Source organism: Schistocerca nitens, chromosome 7 (assembly GCF_023898315.1).
Source record: "Schistocerca nitens isolate TAMUIC-IGC-003100 chromosome 7, iqSchNite1.1, whole genome shotgun sequence".
Classification (NCBI taxonomy): domain Eukaryota; kingdom Metazoa; phylum Arthropoda; class Insecta; order Orthoptera; family Acrididae; genus Schistocerca; species Schistocerca nitens.
This window is the reverse complement of record NC_064620.1, coordinates 147655305-147678172: the sequence shown is the minus strand read 5'-3', so window position 1 is coordinate 147678172 and position 22868 is coordinate 147655305. Positions and strand designations below refer to the sequence as shown.

At 43.4% G+C, this 22868-nt stretch overlaps 1 protein-coding gene across 1 annotated transcript in view; it reads left to right on the top strand.

Annotated features, from left to right (window-relative positions):
* Positions 1-22249, top strand: part of LOC126195288 (threonine-rich protein-like) — an 88322-nt gene extending 66073 nt beyond the window's left edge. Inside the window, exons 4-5 of the mRNA XM_049933836.1 lie at positions 6165-6353; positions 21856-22249. Of these exons, the coding sequence (XP_049789793.1) occupies positions 6165-6353; positions 21856-22162 (496 nt within the window). The 3' untranslated portion in view covers positions 22163-22249. The remainder of the gene's footprint in view (positions 1-6164; positions 6354-21855) is intronic.
* The last annotated feature ends 619 nt before the right edge of the window (positions 22250-22868 follow it).

Below are 22868 nucleotides of genomic sequence, written 5' to 3'. Positions count from 1 at the left end.
CGTGGCATACGGAGCTCCATCGCAGTCTTTAACACTGGTAGCATGCCGCGACAGCGTGGACGTGAACCGTATGTGCAGTTGACGGACTATGAGCGAGGGCGTATAGTGGGCATGCGGGAGGCCGGGTGGACGCACCGCCGAATTGTTCAACACGTGGGGCGTGAGGTCTCCACAGTACATCGATGTTGTCGCAAGTGGTCGGCGGAAGGTGCACGTGCCCGTCGACCTGGGACCGGACCGCAGCGACGCACGGATGCACGCCAAGACCGTAGGATCCTACGCAGTGCCGTAGGGGACCGCACCGCCACTTCCCAGCAAATTAGGGACACTGTTGCTCCTGGGGTATCGGCGAGGACCATTCGCAACCGTCTCCATGAAGCTGGGCTACGGTCCCGCACACCGTTAGGCCGTCTTCCGCTCACGCCCCAACATCGTGCAGCCCGCCTCCAGTGGTGTCGCGACAGGCGTGAATGGAGGGACGAATGGAGACGTGTCGTCTTCAGCGATGAGAGTCGCTTCTGCCTTGGTGCCAATGATGGTCGTATGCGTGTTTGGCGCCGTGCAGGTGAGCGCCACAATCAGGACTGCATACGACCGAGGCACACAGGGCCAACACCCGGCATCATGGTGTGGGGAGCGATCTCCTACACTGGCCGTACACCACTGGTGATCGTCGAGGGGACACTGAATAGTGCACGGTACATCCAAACCGTCATCGAACCCATCGTTCTACCATTCCTAGACCGGCAAGGGAACTTGCTGTTCCAACAGGACAATGCACGTCCGCATGTATCCCGTGCCACCCAACGTGCTCCAGAAGGTGTAAGTCAACTACCCTGGCCAGCAAGATCTCCGGATCTGTCCCCCATTGAGCATGTTTGGGACTGGATGAAGCGTCGTCTCACGCGGTCTGCACGTCCAGCACGAACGCTGGTCCAACTGAGGCGCCAGGTGGAAATGGCATGGCAAGCCGTTCCACAGGACTACATCCAGCATCTCTACGATCGTCTCCATGGGAGAATAGCAGCCTGCATTGCTGCGAAAGGTGGATATACACTGTACTAGTGCCGACATTGTGCATGCTCTGTTGCCTGTGTCTATGTGCCTGTGGTTCTGTCAGTGTGATCATGTGATGTATCTGACCCCAGGAATGTGTCAATAAAGTTTCCCCTTCCTGGGACAATGAATTCACGGTGTTCTTATTTCAATTTCCAGGAGTGTATGAGGGTCTGGCTATAGATTTCGCCTGTGTCATGCAGCCCACATAACACAACTGTCGAGCCGTTCCTTCTTCTTGCCAATTCTCAGCCGCTCACTGCAGGGGCAGTGAAGACGCTCCAGCAGTGTTTCGGATGAGAAGTGTTTCATCTCCCACAATACAGTCCGTAATTGTCTCCCCCTGAGTCTAATCTCTGCGCACAAGAACCGCTAGCTATGAAGACAAACTTTTTCCACAGACAACGAACTGCAGACCAGTGCAGATAACTGGCCGAAAGCACAGGCGGCTGCTTTCTATGACGAGGATATTGGAAAGTTGATACAACACTACGACAAAACTCGATGTTGGAGCGGCGACCGTGTAGAGAAGTAGGTGGAAGTTGTACCTAACTGTTACAAACAAAACGTTTCTGGTTTTCTCTGTGGTTTCCATTTCGCGACCGAACGGAACTTACCTTCTGGACAACCCTCGTATATCAGCGGGAGCATTGGATTGTACTTCTTAATAACACAGGCAAAGCAATATCGTATGATAAACGTAAGCTAGTTGTACGTAGACACGCTGGTTTGTTCAGTGTCATACGTTGTTATCAAAGGGTATAGTGGAGTTTCGATCCAATTAACGCTGAGCGTGCGAGCGCACAGGCAGTACACTGTAGAATGGTGTTGAGATGTTAAACAGTCTGGTTGAACAGTCATGTTGCGTGCAGAGAACGGTACAGAGAGTAGCGATACGGTGTGTTTGCTGAGACGTGGTCGAAAGCCCGCGCTTCTGAAATATGGCTGAACAGAAGTTTGGTGTGGCCCGGCACAGTCTAACGCATTAAGCGGGTCCAGTACAATCACTGCAGAAGGATACCTGTTAACGCGAAGAGTACTGCGCATTCAATTTTATTTATTGTTTAGCTGTAAGAAGAGCCTGTACCAAACACTGACAACGAACAATGCTTTACATACACCGACAAGGACTCAACACGAAGTAACATCCAACCAATTATCCGATTAGCCTTGTATACGACTAGCTAGCGTCCTACCTAATTTTGTGACTCGATAATAGCAAGATTGCTGCAGAGTGGCTGCAGGAACACTCTTCTGAGTTTAAACACTTTCACTAGCCACCGTAACTCTCCAGACATGAACATTATTGAGCGTATCAGTTCTACCTAAGACAATTTAGCAAAATAGACTCATTTCTATCCATTACTCCTGACCTGCAAAAGACCTAATGAATGAGAAGCATTAGCTATGTTTTTCTATAAAAAACTGAAGTCAAATAAAATAACTAAACAGTGAGTAACTTTTTGCAATGCTGAAACTAGTAACAATAATTAAAGTTTCAATTGTTTACAAAGACAGTAATTAACCAAAGTGACTACGTCTGGTAATTTGAACAGCACTTTCAAAAACAGTGCTTAACAGAATAAAATTCAGTAAAAGATATTATTTGGCTATTTTTTCAACGATAAATTGGTTTCATTTTACGCAACTGCAATCACTTAGAATTGTTTGTTAAGTCTTGAGTAAATTATTGTAGTAATCGTATAAAGCTGTTTTCAGTAACTGTTAATAAGCAACAGTGAAAGTTGCAGTTATGATGAGATCAACAACTCAGTGAAGTCATTTCTCGAATTTTATATACACTGATCAGCCAGAACATTCTGACCACCGATCTACTATGGATATAAACCCATCCAGGCAACAGCAGCGTCACCTGCCGAAGAATGACTGCTAGTCTGACACACGCAGTGTTAATATAGTATCAATGAGCGTGTAGAATGGCGAAGGCGCACGATCAAACTGAGTTTGGCCGAGAGCAGATTGAGATGTCACGGAGATTCGGCACAAGCATTTTGGAATGTGCGCGGCTTGTCGGCTGTTCGAGGAGTGCTGTGGTGAGTGTCTTCAACACGGGCCGAACCCAAGGTGACACGACGCCCGCACGTCGTGCATTGGCTGGCCACTCCTCATTACGGATGTCGGACGTCGTAGGCTCGGCGGACTACTAAAACAGGACGGCCGGCGAACTAACATCAGACTTTAATGCTGGGCAGAGGACAAGTGTGTGTGTGTGTGTGTGTGTGTGTTGTGCAGGATTTGATTAATGATTCAGAACGAAAAGAGTATGAAAAGGAATGAAGGTAATATGTTTTATTTATTGACACTGCAGCAGCGCGTAGTTACCATTCATCGTTGAATGAGACATCCATATTAGGAAAGTTTAGATTTTTCGTTAAAGATTGAGTAATTTTCAATGTAAGGTATTTTTCGTGTTTATTAATGATTTGTCTAACATTTGCGAGCGTAAGAATTTGTCAAAGTTAATGAGTGTTGTAACATGAATTGCATACAAGTAATAATACAGGGTGATTCAAAAAGAATACCACAACTTTAAAAATGTGTATTTAATGAAAGAAACATAATATAACCTTCTGTTATACATCATTACAAAGAGTATTTAAAAAGGTTTTTTTTTCACTCAAAAACAAGTTCAGAGATGTTCAATATGGCCCCCTTCAGACACTCGAGCAATATCAACCCGATACTCCAACTCGTTCCACACTCTCTGTAGCATATCAGGCGTAACAGTTTGGATAGCTGCTGTTATTTCTCGTTTCAAATCATCAATGGTGGCTGGGAGAGGTGGCCGAAACACCATATCCTTAACATACCCCTATAAGAAAAAATCGCAGGGGGTAAGATCAGGGCTTCTTGGAGGCCAGTGATGAAGTGCTCTGTCACGGGCTGCCTGGCGGCCGATCCATCGCCTCGGGTAGTTGACGTTCAGGTAGTTACGGACAGATAAGTGCCAATGTGGTGGCGCTCCATCCTGCTGAAATATGAATTATTGTGCTTCTTGTTCGAGCTGAGGGAACAGCCAATTCTGTAACATCTCCAGATACTGTAGTCCAGTTACAGTAGCACCTTCGAAGAAAAAGGGACCAAAAACTTTATTGGCTGAAATGGCACAGAAAACGTTCACCTTAGGCGAGTCACGTTCATACTGAGTTGTTTCCCGCGGATTCTCAGTGCCCCATATACAGACATTGTGACGGTTGACTTTCCCGTTAGTGTGGAAAGTTGCTTCATCACTAAACACTATCTTTGAAACGAAAGATTCATCTGTTTCCATTTGAGCAAGGATAAAATCACAGAAATCGATTCTTTTAATCTTATCAGCTGCAGACAGTGTTTGAACCAATTTCAGACGATAGGGTTTCATAACTAACCTTTTTCGTAGGACTCTCCATACAGTTGATTGTGGAATTTGCAGTTCTCTGCTAGGTCTGCGATTCGATTTTCCTGGGCTGCGAACAAATGCTTGCTGGATGCGTGCTACATTTTCATCACTCGTTCTCGGCCGTCCAGAACTTTTCCCTTTGCACAAACACCCATTCTCTGTAAACTGTTTATACCAACGTTTAATACACCACCTATCAGGAGGTTTAACACCATACTTCGTTCGAAATGCACGCTGAACAACTGTCGTCGATTCACTTCTGCCGTACTCAATAACACAAAAAGCTTTCTGTTGAGCGGTCGCCATCTTAGCATCAACTGACGCTGACGCCTAGTCAACAGCGCCTCAAGCGAACAAATGTACAACTAAATGAAACTTTATAGCTCCCTTAATTCGCCGACAGTTAGTGCTTAGCTCTGCCTTTTGTCGTTGCAGAGTTTTAAATTCCTAAAGTTGTGGTATTCTTTTTGAATCACCCTGTATATCAGTTTAAAAAACATTTTCTTAAAAGGATATTTCACCTAAGAGCATTGTCCACATCCTCGATCGAAGTCATTTTTTATTTAAAAGAGTGTCTAACTCAATGATGTGTAAAAAAGGTTTACTTGTTGTCTGGAGCATTGCACTAAGCTTTCAGCAAATGTAGTTAGTAATTTGCAGCTGGCGCACAGAGAACAGCAATAACCGTGTTTGCAAGCAATTACATTACAAGGTAAGACATTTTCATTTCAGTATCACTTTGCTACGAAAATTATCAATGCACAGGGGCAATTTCATCAACAGCATTAGTAGGCAGATCGTTAACGCATAGGGACCACTTTGTTTAATTAGAGAAATTTATAGTAAATTTCAGGATTTAATCAGTTTGCACATTTTGTTAGAAAGATTATAAAACAGGTCCAAATTCATGTTGCATTCTCGCAGGCAAACATATTTGGTCTCTGTCGCAGTTGGAAACGCAAAAAGTCGTCCAAAGCTAACCAAGAGCAAAGCTACAACCAACCAAGCAAGCCAGTACGAAATCTCAAATCAAATGAAGAGAATAATATTAATAAAGGAAATTTTCGAATTTTTTTCGTTCTCTGTTTATTACTAAGTTGTTTCTAGGCTTTACAATGTGACTGAAAAATATTTGCCCACTGTGACATATGCATTTGAAACTGTTCTAATGTAATAATTAACAATATCGTGCTATTTTCGCCTGATAAAAAAACAACTATTCTTACATAAATTTACCAGTAATACAAATCACAGAATACAAGAAGAGCAATTTTGTTTTTTACGTATTGAGCTGGCGACCGTTAATTTTCTTTATTCGTTTGCTAAATTCACAAAATTTTTCCAATTTTTACTGACTACTGTGATTTCAATTAATTCTTTATTTTCTTTTAACTTAAACCGAACATTCTTATCGCCATTGCTGAAAGCACAGAGGATTGGCGATTCGTTTATTGCGTGTCTTACGTTTCACAAATTTCATTTATTCTTCTGAGTAGATATCTTCCCTGCGCAACTGGGAACTTTGGATACGCGGCTCATTTAAATCCTGATTAGTCGGAAGTGTAAAGGGCTGTTTAAACTCCCATTCTACTCTGCGCAGCATGCTTACGGACGATCAGTACAGCCCCGTACTAAATGACTAAACACCGCTGCGCCACTAGTGGTTCTGGGCGGCTTTCTCCATAGGCTGGTGCGCATTCTGTTTCAGCTTTCTGACGTCGGATCCAGTCTGCACGAGCGGTCCCCCCGTCCCTGCCTGTGCCAGTGTGGGTCAGAATGGAGCACTGGCCACCAATCCAAGCATGTACTACGTCTGCACAGTCGACGCTAATAACGTACTGATCCCATCGCTCTACAAGTGCGACAACGGTGAAATATATGACGCCCCAACATACACGTAAGTTGCCAGTCAAACAGCTTACAACAGTCAGTGCGAAGCTAAGATAAAAAAAGATGCCACTGATACTAATGAAATTTTTGGTTTTTTGGCAACAAAGTTTTCTGTAATAACAGTCGTGTACAAAATTCTCTCGGCCTTTGACCTGTGTCACTCCACCTTTCGAAGATTAGCACAGTCTTCATCTTCTGATTTGCCTCATAGGAACTATAGCATCTCCCAAGCACTATTAGCGTTAATTATTGTATTTTACCATTCATTCCAGTCGAATAAGCGGCCTAATTATGTCAGCATCTAGGTATAAGGTACACAGAGCTAAGATGAAAAAGAGAAAGAGCCTGTCGGTTTGTTGATCATCAATACTTACGGAGACACTGTAACAGAAAAAGTGAAGATATCTATTTCCTCGGCAGCAGGCTGTAGAGAATAAAAGTAACGCAGTTTATTGAACTTTAAGGAAGCTTTTTCAGCATGTAAATTCGACTGCTGAATAATGAGGAGATTCAATGCTGGAATTACTCCTAAAAAGTACAGATGGAACGCAGTATGGTATGAAAGTGAAACCTGAATCGTAGAAACAGGAAGTTCTTATTTCGTTGCACAGAAGGAACCGAAAAAGTTCCATACGAGGTTAAGAGGTATTATAAAGAATAAAGGGAAAAAAAGAAATCTTTGGGAAGTCCCTACCAGAATACATGACAGGTTACTGGAACCTTCGAAGTAATTAACCTGGCTCTGGTATGGAAATTTCTTGTGGCTAATATTGTAGTACGGGTGAAAGAGATTATTGAGCTATGTAGATAAGTAAGTGTTATCACATGTAGAAAAAGCTGCAACGTAGCATTAAAGTTGTCGAAAGAACAAAGATTATAAAAATATCTTCTCAGTGAAGAGAATGACGAGATGCAACCCAGCATGTAAATCATCTTTATATCAGTAACACTAAATTGAAAGAACTAACGATTTCTGTAACTGTAATCGAAAAGTATCGATAAAGTTGTTTGTGCACCGTATTTGAATATTAAATTTAGTATTTTTCAGTCGTTCATCCAAATATTAGCAGTGTGCTTGTATTTCGTAGCGTGTAGTTGCAACTGTAGCGATTCTTAAGTCCAGACAAAGTTGTTTGTGCACTGTTATTCAGTTATTAAATTTAGTAGTTTCAACGGTGTCTCGTGCTGTTTCTGGCGAAATAACGGTTTAATAAACTTTCGCCCACTGTTTTTTTTTGTAGTTATTTAGTGTTGAAGCCGTTTATTAAATTTAGTACGTTAGTTTTCAGCTGACGTTTCTTATTGTTTGTAGTGAAATATTTCAATAAAACGAGTTTAGTTTCGTTGAGTGTTCAAGTGGTCGCTTGAATTTTTGGTTTTAGATAAGAAATTGTGTTAAGTTTTTGTTGTATTGGTATTAATTGTGGTTTAGTAGTCTTAATCAAAAGTAGTTGTTTTCATAGTAGAGAACGAAATTCGAAATCACTATGGTTGGTTCTTTAAATAGTTCTGCTGTTGTAACAGAACTTAGACAATGTAAATAGTACACCCCACATTGCTGGTTGCCTATATCAAGGGCAAGTATACATTCAGGGAGAAACATATTGTTCTCCTTTGATTGACAGGTCGTTAACCTATTGTTCTGCTAAGAGGATTAAGACCCCCTGGGGATAACCCATCCTTTTGATTGACAGGTTATGACACCATGGGGATAATCCTTCCTTTTGACTAACAGGTCCTTAACCTATTGTAACCCAACCCCTTCCTCCACCTCTCCCTCCACCTGCTCCTCCCCTATCCCTGTGGGAATCGCCTCGCCGGTACAACCACACTTTTGATATCAATTTGATTGAATACTTAATTAAATTGATCAATTAATTAACTCCTCCATCTCCCCTCCACCACGTGGAAACTTGTGGGAAAAAGACCCAGTTGATCGACCATTTGGTGAGAAATCAATTGCAGTATATGGAATATTGTTTAAACAATTTAGACAGTATGTGAAATATTGTTTATTTATTTATGGCAGTGTATCAAATATAGTTTATTTATTTATTTAAAGAATTTCGTGTGAAATCGATTGCAGTGTATGGAATATTGCTTAACAATTTAGACAAGGCGCTGTTTGTTCAAATGGCTCTGAGCACTATGGGACTTAACATCTATGGTCATCAGTCCCCTAGAATTTAGAACTACTTAAACCTAACTAACCTAAGGACATCACACAACACCCAGTCATCACGAGGCAGAGAAAATCCCTGAACCCGCCGGGAATCGAACCCGGGAACCAGGGCGCGGGAAGCGAGAACGCTACCGCGGTGCTGTTTGTAATATAGTTTATTTATTTAGTTAAAAAGTTTGTCAGGAAATTGACTGCACTGCATGGAGTACTGTTCATTTAAACAGTTTGTGGGTGACAAGGCAATATGGAATATTTAAACAATTGCGGCGCTTTTTTATTCTGGTCACGTATGGAAACGCTGAGCGGGCTTAGTTAATAGCCGCTGCCAGAGTCATGGATGTTAAGGCTCTTGGTTTTTACTTTCCTCACTTTTTTAAGCACACTGGTGTCCACGTACAGACGGGAAAATGTGAACAATTACGTAGCAATACCACCACCACCACCATCACACTTGAACACAGACTCTGGTGGAAAAATTTCGCGACACAGTTGTGAAACTGTATCAGAGACACTTCGCGCGCTTTTGTGGGAACTATCTTTGTCTTCGAGCAGGAGCTGCTTCAAGAGCTACTAAATCCAATTAATATGTCTCTAAATGATCGCTGCACAGTGGTTTGCTTCAATTTTGCCATGTATACCGCCACACTTGAGCATGGTCTCCAAAAAGAGATCGTCGAACACTTGTGAAACCTCCCTGACATACTTCACACACTTTGGTGGGAACCTGGTCCCGAAACTAGTATCAGCTGAAATATCTGATTTTACACACAGAAACTAGGATATAAGGAGGTTGAAGGAACTATCTCTGTAATTCTAAACAGCATGCTCACCATTTTTCGAGTTTTAGCTGTTGGTTTAAAGGTACTGCCAGAGACAGAAAAATTTCTGAATCTTACAGCTGCTGTGGTGTTCATCACTTTTCTGAAACGATGATTGGGCTTAGTTTTATATTTGCTGCTGCTGGAGTCAGGGATGTTCTTTTCCTCACTTCTCGAAGCACACACTTGTGTCTAAGCACAGATGGGAAAATCAGACCAATTAGAAGCACTGTCCTACAGACGAGAAAAGGGCTGGAATTTATGGTGAATTTTCGGTGTCCTACAGCTGCTGGTCTGGAGATGCTCTGAAGCCACAATGGTGAATGAGGGACAACATCACTCCAGAGATGGATGGTCTGCTTGGACATGTCTTTGAATGTTCAAACAAAGACGACATCAGATTACTCTCAGAGCTTTCCATTGATACCTTGCCCCAGCCTTGTCCAAACAAGAGACTCCTATGCCCTACACAGTTATCTTGCACTGACAGTTACACCCTGCAAAAATGGTCTACAGATCATGAAATACTGAACCTACCTACAGAGACACTTTCTCAATTACAATGCTCTGCTACCGTCGATGAATTTTTCAGCTTGAAACAGATTTCCAACCGGGGTATATCACCACATACACATTGATGTAGTAAACACACAATTCGTATCCTGCACCATACAAAACCACTACTCCTGCATCCTGCATATAGCTATGGATCACCAGACACTCATACATATACTGCAAAAACAGACAGATCCCAAAAAACACAAGCACATGTAATCCCAGAGTCTGGAGACGGCTGTAGAAAGCATGGCAGGAAGCAAGCAGGTTGGAGCTGGAAACAGTAACACCTTTGTACCGGGGGGTAGTGGGGGGGGGGGGGGGGGGGGGGAGGAAACCAGACCAGCCTTTGTACAACAGTTCTAGCCCTTGCAGCATTAGATATTTCCTGCGAGGTCGCTCAGTCATCCACCACAGCCAACAGTCACGAGTCAACTGCCCCCACACACATGTTGCCCCGAATCACGACCAAAGAACCCTCAGCAGTCGGTGGCCACTCTCCGAACAGGTGTACAAGGGCTGGGCTGGTTCCCCCCCCCCCCCCCCCCCCCCCCCCCCCCCCCCCCCCTCTCAACTGCGGTACCAAGGTGTTACTGTTTCCGGCTCCGACCTGCTTGCTTGTTGCCACGCTTTCCACAGTCATCTCCAGACTCTGGGATTACAAGAACATATGTATTTTCACATGGTTTGCCAGAATATCATAGCATTTACACGATAGTTCTCGATATTAGCCATGTAGTGGTTAGCTACTGATCGCTTCCGCAGTATAATTCCGATGATAGAGATTACTCTAGAAACACGAAAATTTATCGAGGTGAAGTGAAGGAATGTGCTGCAAACCACCGAGTGAATAGAAACTTATCTTTACATGAAAACTTGAAAAAATAGAGGAAAATGTTTGTTCCACTCGCGAATACCGATGTCAGTGATATAACAGATTCCAAATCATCATTCTAATTTACATAGTCAACTACGGTGTTTCTAGAGAACGAGCAAACATCTCTTACAGCTGTCTTTCAGGTGCACATAACACACACGACAATCGATGTTCTCTCAACCAAATAAAGACGAAAATATGTAGAGGCAGTCAACCGGACAATCAAACAAACGCCCATATTGAATCTTCTCAAATTTCTATGGAGAACTCACGCGATCACGAAGGGTGCCCAGCACATACTGAGCATTAGTTCGCTATTCACCCGTCTAGAGGGTGACAGGGTTAGATCAGCTACATCCCTGTACCCTAGCCAGGATCTCCAGTCTAGACGGCTCCCACCGTAAGCCGGAAACGTCAATCGTTCCTCACTTCCGCCCTGAGTCCCGCACCCCAGACAGAACGTTCCTAGGAAACAAGCCACATATATATTATCACTGTACTTACAGTTAAATATTAAGATTACTGCCTCAATTGACGACATTCGACAGTGAGAAAAGTGTCGGAAATACCCCTCCTGACGATGGTACTTCTGGAAATATCAAAATCTGTAGCATTCTTATGACTGGACATAATTTTCCACATTAAAAATTTTTTTCATTCCCCTTACAGATATCGCGCTTTTCCATGTAAAATCCATACCGTCCTTATGACAGGCCAAAGTAATTTTCTTGGCACTTGTCAGAACACTAACCACAGTACACAAAAGTCGGAGAGCGCTATATCTACCACCATCTGCAACCAGTGTAAAAACACAGTGAGCTGAGTTAGATCGAAAGGACCATGTTTTGACCATTCGGTGGAAATGTGAACATGGTGTCGTAGCTCCACCAATAGTGTACAATGTGTAAGGCCAACGCCTACGAAGCATTCTCCCCAACACAAACACTGCATGAGTTTATATGAAGGCAGTCACAACATATGAAAACTGGAAGAGATTTACAACATTGTTGAGCTTCTCCAAAGGACAAGAATTTTGCTACCGCATTGCGGTGCGTCTCCTAACTACACGCAGGCACTGCAGTCCAAACCAGATCTGCTTCCCTCAAGGTGCATACAAGTATGTCACCCAAACTTTTTCTCTATCATCCTTATTTTGCACCATCCAACAGATAAAAATAAAAATAAACTACGAAATATAAAAACTTCCCTTACGTCATCTGATGGAGAACACAGTAATTTTTACCACGTCTCTGTCTTCCGATCAAATATCGCCTGTGTCATGGCTTCGAGCACATGTGCCACCCTCCAATAAATATACAGGTATTGATATACACTCAGTCGCCTGCAGAGACAAGTGTAAAGTTTCGTCGCCTGTACCTTAGGAGGAGGACCATATCCCACAGACTATACCATCAAGCGCAAGAGGTCACTGTGTGCCTGCATTGTTGTTTGAAACATTGTCTTTTTTTCTGTTGCAACATGTCCAAGCAATGTATGACACAACTTTGTACAACGCCATACATTTTTTTAACCATGACTTCAAAGTCTGTGTCAGTCGCTAAACTGACAACACGTCTCCATCAATGGCCCTTACAAAAAACTAGACATGGTGTAAATTTTGTTGCTGCTGCTCCCAAAATACCCACACTGGATGAATGAAATAACAGACAATGGCTCAGTGTTCTGTTTCGATCGATTCCTCATATTGAAGTCATGTACGCAATTCCTAGTTCAGTGGTAGCCATACCCGGAAGGCGTTTCAGCTCCACCAAGAGTCTTTGTTCATTTCAAACAAGCCAGGTCAGTCAATCAGTATGTGGTAATCAACAGCATACCAGCGGACAGAGGGAATCGAAAAGACAACACCAGTGTACTGTAATAAGCATCACAGATGATAGTGCTATTAATTTTAACAATTTTCCCAGTTAGTTACAATGCCAATCAATCCCACGGCGGCATGCTTCCCAATTTCCTTATCATCACTAAACTGCCCCTCCTCTACTTAGCCAGTACCATTGAGAATGCAGATAGATGACTGTGCAGTACGTCCATTCATTGTTAATTCTCGAACATATACACCAAAGTACACCAGACAGCGACCTACATATTTCTAGCACTTGGATCATAGTACGTAATTTACGATCTTTCCCTATGCAGATGGGAGTCACAGTGCATTCTCGCATTCTTAGGATAAAGTTAGAGACTGAACGATCTCCTTGCATTGTCTTTGACCAACGCTCCCTGCAACACTGCCACCGATTTAATCTGCAGCTGACCAGAAGTAGACCATTACATTCCACGTTTCGTGAAGAAACAGAGCGAACTGAGTCCGTTACTGCTCGTCCCGCACCGATCCAAGAGCACAAGATTTCTCCAGATGCGCGCATGTCAAGGACGTTAGCACCCCTTATCGGTGTATAATAGATACGAATATGCTGTGATGTAACATCAGACGTTTAAGAAGAAGAAGAAGAAACTGGTGTTTTTATGCATAATGGACTTCCAGATGGACGGTGTTTGAAGCATTTTACGTAAATGAGTTCTACTATCAATTCTAAAAAATTGTTCTAATGTCTGGTGGTTAGTACCAAGAGGTATTGGTAAGAGAGAACATAAACGTATTCACTCTACACGGTGCTTCACTTCAAATATGCTTAATGTTCAATCTTTGCAGTTGCCAACCTATTATTCATGTGGACGACACCGCTGTTACTATCCCAATGTAAGAAATGTATTTCCAGCACCTGACATACATTCTCTTTTCAGGTTTCTCAACGATAAACTATGATGACAAACTGTAAAATGAAAAAAAAAAAAAACTACGCCAGCCGCGTTGGCCAAGCGGTTCTAGGCGCTTCAGTCCGGAGCCCCGCGACTGCTACGGTCGCAGGTTCGAATCCTGCCAGGGGCATGGATGTGTGTGATGTCCTTAGGTTAGTTAGGTTTAAGTAGTTCTAAGTTCTATGGGACTAATGACCTCAGATGTTAAGTCCCATAGTGCTCAGAGCCATTTGAACCATTTGAAAAAACTACTTCCTTAAAACGTCGATACTTTTTGATACATGCACAATATAGCCTACCAGAAGTGTATAGCGCCCACTGTTCACACCTGATCACGGTTTAGAAATTATACTATGCTTGCAACAGTCCTATAAAAAAAGATCGATGGTAACGGAGTCTTCATCTTACAAGAAAACAGCCAAACGCATATCAGCGGTGTTTGACATGGGAAATTACAAGTCATGCCGCCACTAACTCCATAAACAGGACTTCTGTCAAGCAGAGGCCGGCCGTTGTGGCCGAGAGGTTCTAGGCGCTTCAGTCCGGAACCGCGCTACTGCTACGATCGCAGGTTCGAATCCTGCCTCGGGCGTGGATGTGCGTGCTGTCCATAGGTTAGTTAGGTTTAAGTAGATCTAAGTCTAAGGGACTGATGACCTCAGATGTTAAGTCCCGTAGTGCTCAGAGCCATTTGAACCACTTTTGCCAAGCAGATGTGCACATGGGGATTGCAGTAGCTCACAAACAATTGTCGCTAACTTAGAATCACTGTAGTTATGAAACTGAAGACTCCATTTTATCCCCAATATGCGGCAAGGGAATGGAGTACGTTGCGTAAATCCTTGTTCGTCTCTTTCGAAAGTGCTGAAAGAGGATTGACAAGCTTCTCATCATCACATAAGAGATGATAGTCCTCTGATGACTGAGAGGTTTGCTGTTAACGGTCGCAAGTAAATAGTGCTCTAAGTCACAGACAGAACATGCAGTTGTATACAAGTCGAACACAGGTTATGCCACACAACTGATCCTCCCCGACAGAGCAACGGAAAAAGAAAGCGTTAAATGACCTGCAGAAACATCTCCCTCTCTCTCTTGAATCCATAATCAGTCTCCCATTAATTAATACCTCATTACAACTCCGTCTCAACCGATCACTCCATCCACTTTCTGTCATTCTTCAACGCATATGCAAATAAGTTTAGAGGCAGATGGTTCTCTTTTGTGCAGGAAAGCATCAACTCTCGTGTATCACTATTACCTTAATAGCAGTACAGTAGAATGTTGCCATACAGCAACGGTTTGCTAGCTGACATCGCAAGATAGTGATCGGCGGAGAGTACAGAGAACCATATTGTAGATACTGTTTGTTAGGTTTTAAAACACCTAATCAGTCCTGCACACGGTCAAACACGCTATCGATTCTGTAGTTGTATATTGCAATCGTCCCAGCTCGTAATACAATGTCCTTTAAGTAAACTTACTTTATAAATATTTATAAGGCGATTGCCGATAACTCTGGGGTCAAACCTGTGCTTGGTGCAGGACAGTTCTTGTATGTGGCAGCAAGATGAAGGCCTGCATGTATTCTCACATTTCGGCGCATTGCTCCCTCAATTTATACTGTTCTACAAAATTTTTTCGTAATTTGATGTCACTTACGCCGTCATGACGTCAGTTCGCGCCACGTATTCTAAAATTGCTTGTAAATGTTGTAGTACAGTCGTCAACACGTACCGCAAATACACTATTTTTTCTGGTCGGACGGTATATTATAGCACTGTTCTGGAACGCAGCTGCACTGCATTTGCTCTGTTTTCTGTATGTCTGTGTGTCTCGGATGGTTCGGGGAGGAAGAAAGAGTGGCTTCAGCTCTGCTGCCAGCTTCACGCGGTCACAAAGAAGGAAGGCTGAGGTATTCCCCGAGAGACAGCAAGTGTTGCTAGGATTAGCGCCTGCCCGATCGTTAGCCCTGACCGATGTCGCACGGCCCGGCAAAAGACGCGTGTTGCAGACGATGGGACGCTGTGTGTCCTTAGCTAAAGAGCGTTGAATTACGAGTTGGGATGCTACAGAATGGCTACAGAATGGATTGCGTGTTTGACCCTGTGCAGGAATGATTAGGTGTTTTAAATCCTAACAAGCGGTATCTACAATATGGTTCTCTGTACTCTCCGCCAGTCACAGCCTTGCAGTGTCAGCTAACAAAATTGGTTCAAATGGCTCTGAGCACTATGGGACTCAACTGCTGAGGTCATTAGTCCCCTAGAACTTAGAACTAGTTAAACCTAACTAACCTAAGGACATCACAAACATCCATGCCCGAGGCAGGATTCGAACCTGCGACCGTAGCGGTCTTGCGGTTCCAGACTGCAGCGCCTTTAACCGCACGGCCACTTCGGCCGGCTTCAGCTAACAAACAGTTGATGTATGGCAACATTCTACTGTACTTCTATTGAGGTAATAGTGATACAGGCGAGTTGACTGCTGTCTTTGATGATTTCCTGCACGAAAGAGAACCATCTGCCTCTAAACTTATCTGCATGTGGGTTGAAAGATGACAGAAAGTCGATCGAGTGATCGGTTGAGACGGAGTTCTATTGAAGTACGAACTAATGGGAGACTGATTATGCATTTAGAGAGAGAGGGAGATGTTGTTGCAGGTCATTAAACGATTTCTTTTTCTGTTGCTCTGTTGGGTGCTTCAGTTGTGTGGCTTGTATACAACTGCATGTTCTGTCTGTGACTTAGAGTACTATCTACTTGCGGTAGTTAACAGCAAACCTCTCAGTCATCACAGGACTTCCATGTCATATGTGATGATGAGAAGCATGTCTATCCTCTTTGGGCACTTTCCTCTAGACGAACGAAGATTTACGCAACGTACTGCATTCCCTTGCCGCATCTTGGGGATAAAATCGAGTCCTCAGTTTCATAGCTACAATGATCCTAAGTTCGCGACAGTGTTTGTTAGCTACTGCAATCCCCATGTGCACATCTGCTTGACTGAAGTCCTGTTTATGGAGTTAGTGGTGGCATGACTTGTAATTTCACATGTCAAACACCGCTGACATGCGTTTAGCTGTTTCCTTGTAAGAGGAATTCTCCGTTACTAACGATCATTTTATACAGGACTGGTGCAAGCTAGTATAATTTCTGAACCGTAAACAGTGGGCGCTATACACCTCTGGAAGGCTATATTGTGCATGTATCAAAAAGTATCGACGTTTTAAGGAAGAAGTTTTTTTCATTTTACAGTTTGTCACCATAGTTTATCGTAGAGAAACATGAAAGGAGAATGCATGTCAGGTGCTGGAAATATATTTCATACATTGGGATAGTAACAGTGGTGCCGTACACATGACTAATTGATCGGAAACCGCAAAGATTTAACATTGAGCGTGCTTTAAGTGCGGAACCATGAAGACTCAAGAGTGCATATGTTTATGTTCTCTCATACCAATATCTTCTTGATGCTGACCCCCAGACATTAGAACAATACTTGAGCACTGATAGCGCAGTTAATTTATGCAAAATGCTTCAAACACCGTCACGCATAAAATCACCCGTTTCTTCTTAAGCCTCTGCTGTAACATCACAGCATTTTCGTATCTATTATACACCGATAAGGGGTGCTAGCGTCCTTGACATGCGCGCATCTGGAGAAATCTTGTGCTCTTGGATGGGTCCGGGACGAGCAGTAACGGACTCAGTTCGCTCTGTTTCTTCACGAAACGTGGAATGTAGTGGTCTACTACTGGTCAGCTGCAGATTAAATCGGTGGCAGTGTTGCAGGGAGCGTTGGTCAAAGACAATGCAAGGAGATCGTTCAGTCTCTAACTTTATCCTAAGAATGCGAGAATGCACTGTGACTCCCATCTGCATAGGGAAAGATCGTAAATTACGTACTATGATCCAAGTGCTAGAAATATGTAGATCGCTGTCTGGTATACTTTGGTGTATGTGTTCGAGAATTAATAATGAATGGACGTACTGTACAGTCATCTATCTATATTCCCTATGGTACTGGCTAAGTAGAGGAGGGGCAGTTTAAAAAATGGCTCTGAGCACTATGGGACTCAACTTCTGAGGTCATTAGTCCCCTAGAACTAGTTAAACCTAACTAACCTACGGACATCACAAACATCCATGCCCGAGGCAGGATTCGAACCTGCGACCGTAGCGGTCTTGCGGTTCCAGACTGCAGCGCCTTTAACCGCACGGCCACTTCGGCCGGCAGGGGCAGTTTAGTATGATACAGAAACTGGGAAGCATGCTGCCGTGTCGTTGGTTGGCATTGTGAAAAACTGGTAAAGTTTCTAAAATTTATCGCACCATTAACTGTGATGCTTATAACAGTACATAGGTGGTGTCTTTTCGAATCCATACATCCACTGGTAAATTGTTCATTACCACATAATGATTGACTGACCTTGCTTGTTTGAGATGGACAAAGAGTCTTGGTGGATCTGAAACGACTTCCAGGTATGGCTACTACTGAACCAGGTATTGCGCACATGACTGCAATATGAGGGATCGATCAAAACAGAACACTGACCCATCAGCTATCCTCTCATTGTGAAAAACGAATTTAAATGTAGAGATCATCAATCGCCTTCGGACAGCTGTTTGTAAATGCTCCACAATGCTGCAAAATCTTCCTGTTTCCATAAGTTGTGACTGTCTTATTTCAATCATCCAGTGTGGGTGTTGTGTGAGCAGCAGCAACAAAATTTACACCATGCGATATCTAGTTTTTTGTGAGGGCCATGGATGGAAACGTGTTGTCAGTTTAGAGACCGACACAGACTTAGAAGTCGGGGTTAAAAAAAAAAGTATGGCGTTGTACAAAGCTGTGTCATACGTTGCTTGGACATGTTGCAACAGAAAAAAAGACAATGTTTCAAACAACAATGCAGGCACACAGTGACCTCTTGCGCCTGATGGTATAGTCTGTGGGATATGGTCCTCCTCCTAAGGTACGGGCGACGAAACTTTACACTTGTCTCTGCAGGCGACTGAGTATATCAATACCTGTATATTTAATGAGGGTCGACACATATGCACGATGGCAGCAAACAGACAATATTTGTTTTTGATATCTACATCTGAAGATAGTGACGCGGTAAAAATGGTATCGTGTCCTCCACCTGATGACGTTAGAGGAGTTTTTATAGTTTGTAGTTTATTTTTACTTTTTTCTCTGTTGTTGTTGTTGTTGTAGTAGTCTTCAGTCCTGAGACTGGTTTGATGCAGCTCTCCATGCTACACTATCCTGTGCAAGCTTCTTCATCTCCCAGTACTTACTGCAACCTACATCCTTCTGAATCTGCTTAGTGTATTCATCTCTTGGTCTCCCTCTACGATTTTTACCCTCCACGCTGCCCTCCAATGCTAAATTTGTGATCCCTTGATGCCTCAGAACATGCCCTACTAACCGGTCCCTTCTTTTTGTCAAGTTGCGCCACAAACTCCTCTTCTCCCTAATTCTATTCAATACTTCATCATTAGTTATGTGATCTACCAATCTAATCTTCAACATTCTTCTGTAGCACCACATTTCAAAAGCTTCTATTCTCTTCTTGTCCAAACTATTTATCGTCCATGTTTCATTTCTCTGTTGAATGGTACAAAATACGGATGATAGAGAGAATGTTAGGTTCAAATGGCTCTGAGCACTATGGGACTTAATATCTGAGGTCATCAGTCCCCTAGAACTTAGAACTACTTAAACCTAACTAACCTAAGGACATCACACACATCCATGCCCGATGCAGGATTCGAACCTGTGACCGTAGCGGTCGCGCGGCTCCTAACTGAAGCGCCTATAACCGCTCGGCCACACTAGCCGTCAGAGAAACGTTAGGGGTCAGATGTGAATGCAACCTGAGGAAAGCAGATCTCCTTCAGATTGCAGTACCTGTATGTAGTTTGGAGACGCACTGCAATGCAGTAGAGAAATCCTCGTCCTTTGGAGAAGCTCTACAATGCCACAAATCTCCTCCAGCTTCCATATGATGTGACTGTCTTTATTTAAAATCATTCAAAGTGTGTGTTGTGGGGGAGAAAGTTTGATTGTCGTTGTTCTTAGACAGTGTACACTACTGGCGGAACTATGACATCATGTTCCAGTTTACACCGAATGGTCAAAACACAGTCCTGTCGCTCTAACTCAGCTCATGTGTTGCAGAAAGTGGTAGATATAGTGCTCTCCGACTTCGGAGAGGGGGAGAGGAAGTGAACAGAGATTAGGGGAGGAGAAGATGGACAGAGGGATGGGTGAGCTGCCGATGGGTGGAGAGGGGAGCAGGAGGAGATGAACAGAGTGGTGGTGGAGGAAGTGGACACAGAGAAGCTGGAGAAGGAGAAGACCAGTGAGGGGGGCGGACAGAGGGAGAGGCAGGAGGAGATGGACATCCCACTGGTGGGGGGCAGGGGTGGGCAGGGAAGAGGAGGAGGAGGAGATGGAGGTAGAGGGGAGGAGTCAGAGAAGGTGGCCACAAAGAGGGGAAGGAAGAGACCGACTAATAGAATTAAAATGAATATACACCTGACCAACGCCAGTTATTCATCTAGTATGGCAATATAATTGTGCAACTGCTTCCCATTTCATATTTCAGAGAATGATAAAACTATTGCTTATAGAAAATCCTTTCTACTCAGTGAACACAAATGAAAATACAAGTACAATGTAATAGACATAAAATGTATATAACCAGATGGGTCATAAATAGAAGAAGATATAGTTATGCATGTGTAATAGAATTAAAATGTATGTAGGGAGATTGTAAAATACACAAAATATGTGTAATTATGTGTGGTGTTATTGTAGTTAGAAACATATACCCATGATAATTAAATACTGTATGTGCTTATTATTTTGTAAGACTGACAATGCAAATATATACTGGGATCTAATCCTTATACCTGGTGTCCAGCTTAAACATATAATAAAAAGAATGTAATAACTCGAGACATAGGAGAGATATTTTTGGCAGTTTGCTTCTACATGCATGGTACCTTGAAATGTGTTCTGTGTGCACTCCAGGCAGTTGGTACTGCATGCGCATGTACGTCACTGCTTTATTAACGTAAACATACATCAGAAGCCATGTGGATTCCACAGCTGAAGGTGTTCTGTGTGCTTACTCTCGCAGAGCTGAAATCCGTCATTTGCAGCATGGACTGGGACTAACTGATGACGTTCCCACTTGTGTAAGAAATGGAACAAGTGGCTTCCAGAAACTGGGAGTTTGTTTCAGTGTTGGGCCACTACTCGAGCACGCCGTTCCACAGGATACTGTTGAACTAATCCGTATGTCCTTCCAGTGGAGTACTTGCAAGTCAACCCAACTAGCAAACAGTCAGTTACAGTTACCTCGTTCAACAACACACCATGTTGTACATAAAAGGTTGTGCCCACAGGTGTACAAATTGCAGCTTCATCACAAAATCAAGCCTGGAAGGCATTCGCAGAGACAGTTCTGGTGAAAATGGATGAAAACAAGGCATTCCTCGATTTCTTCTGTTTTTAGAATGAGTCTACATTCTATACTTCTGGTACAGTAAACATGTACAGTTGCTTCATGTGAGGAACTGTGCCCCGACCCCCCTTCCCCCTCTCATCGCCCCTCCCATACAGTGATAGGGTGCCAACGTGACTCTCTGAAAGTGAATGAGTTGTGTGGATTGTTGAAGGACAGGGTTATATGCCCATTCTTCTTCGCAGACCCTACTGTTAATGTGACAATGTACATACACATGTTGGAGCCGTATGCTGCGCCTCAACTTACTCATGATGTGATGTTTCAATGACATGTTGCACCACACCATTTGCGAACATTATAGAATTTTCTAGGATCGTGTGTTCTCAAATCGCTGGACTGTGAATGTAGTCCATCGATTGCTTGCTGCCCTAGAAGCCCAGGCATTACACCAATTGATTTTTTTCTGTGGGGGTTGATCAGGAATCGAGTGTACCAGACACCAGTTTGTTCTCTACAAGATCTGCGCCATCGTATCCATGCAGCTATATGAAACATTACGCCTGCAGTACTGCAAAACATCTGGGGAGTAGTTGAATATGGATTAGATGTCTATAACGCCACTAATAGTGCACTTATCAAGTTGTATTAGGTGTGGAAAAAAAACATTTTGAGTTAACATACTTGTACAAACACACAGTCAACAAATATCTCAATTACTTCTCACTTTATTACATTTTATATTCTTATGCGTTTAACCAGGATACCCTGTATGTACATCAAAAGCTGCTAAATAAATAAATATTTCATTTCAGCTGTGTCGACCCGAATTCGCCAACATCCAGCACAGGAGCGGCCACGACCACGACCACGACCACAACCACAACCACGACCACGCCAGCCCCTCCCACTCCCACCCCCGCTCCCACCAGCACCACCACATCCAGCTCTGCCCCCATCCCAGGAACCCCCTGCTCGCCACCACTGGTCAGGGTCGCCGACCCGGATGACTGCACACGCTACTACGAGTGCAGCGAGAACTGGACGTGGGTGCATGCTGCCTGCACCTACGGCACCTACTACAACCCCGTGCTCAACCGCTGTGAGTTTGGCTTCTGCTAATGTGGAGTCAACTGTATCTCTGGAAGACCTCTCTAGTTCTTCACAATCAACATCATGCTTTTACGAATAAAAACATTCTAAAATCTGTTTACATTTCTCATATTGCACACCTATCCCAAAGGGCATCCGAAATGAAGCAATGCTGTTGTTAGACTTGCTGAAATATTCCATGCTATAATTCAGTGCTCGCATGAGTTTACTGTTGAAATCCAACGTTTTGTCCCCATCTGCGGAGCACATCTTCAAGAGACGTTATTCGAAGATCTTATCCACACCCTGGCTCGCTACTGACTGAAATATAATCCCTTTCTGTGTGATCCCATGCAGATGCAGACTTTTCGAGTTTTGAAAACTCATGTGCAGTTTGCTATTGTCGGCTGCTGTCGTCTGCTGTTGCCATTACCCCATGGTGGAAGGCTGACACACGTCTTCAGCACTGAATCCAAATACCTTCTAGTTTCACACCTTCTTCCTTCCGATTAAAAACATTGCGGTGTTCAGTTGTCTCTATAACCTCCCCGTACAGCCATTAATGGTATCCCCTTATGGCTGCCAGTACCTGAGTCTTATCAAATCGAATCCGCCAGTCTCCTGACTGGAAAGCATGTTCCACAACTGGTCCATCTTTCTGTTTCTGCTCTTCTGCAGTTGCTCTTGTGTTCTTCTAGACGTTTTTCGACCATTCTTGTGGTAGTACTCTGGTACA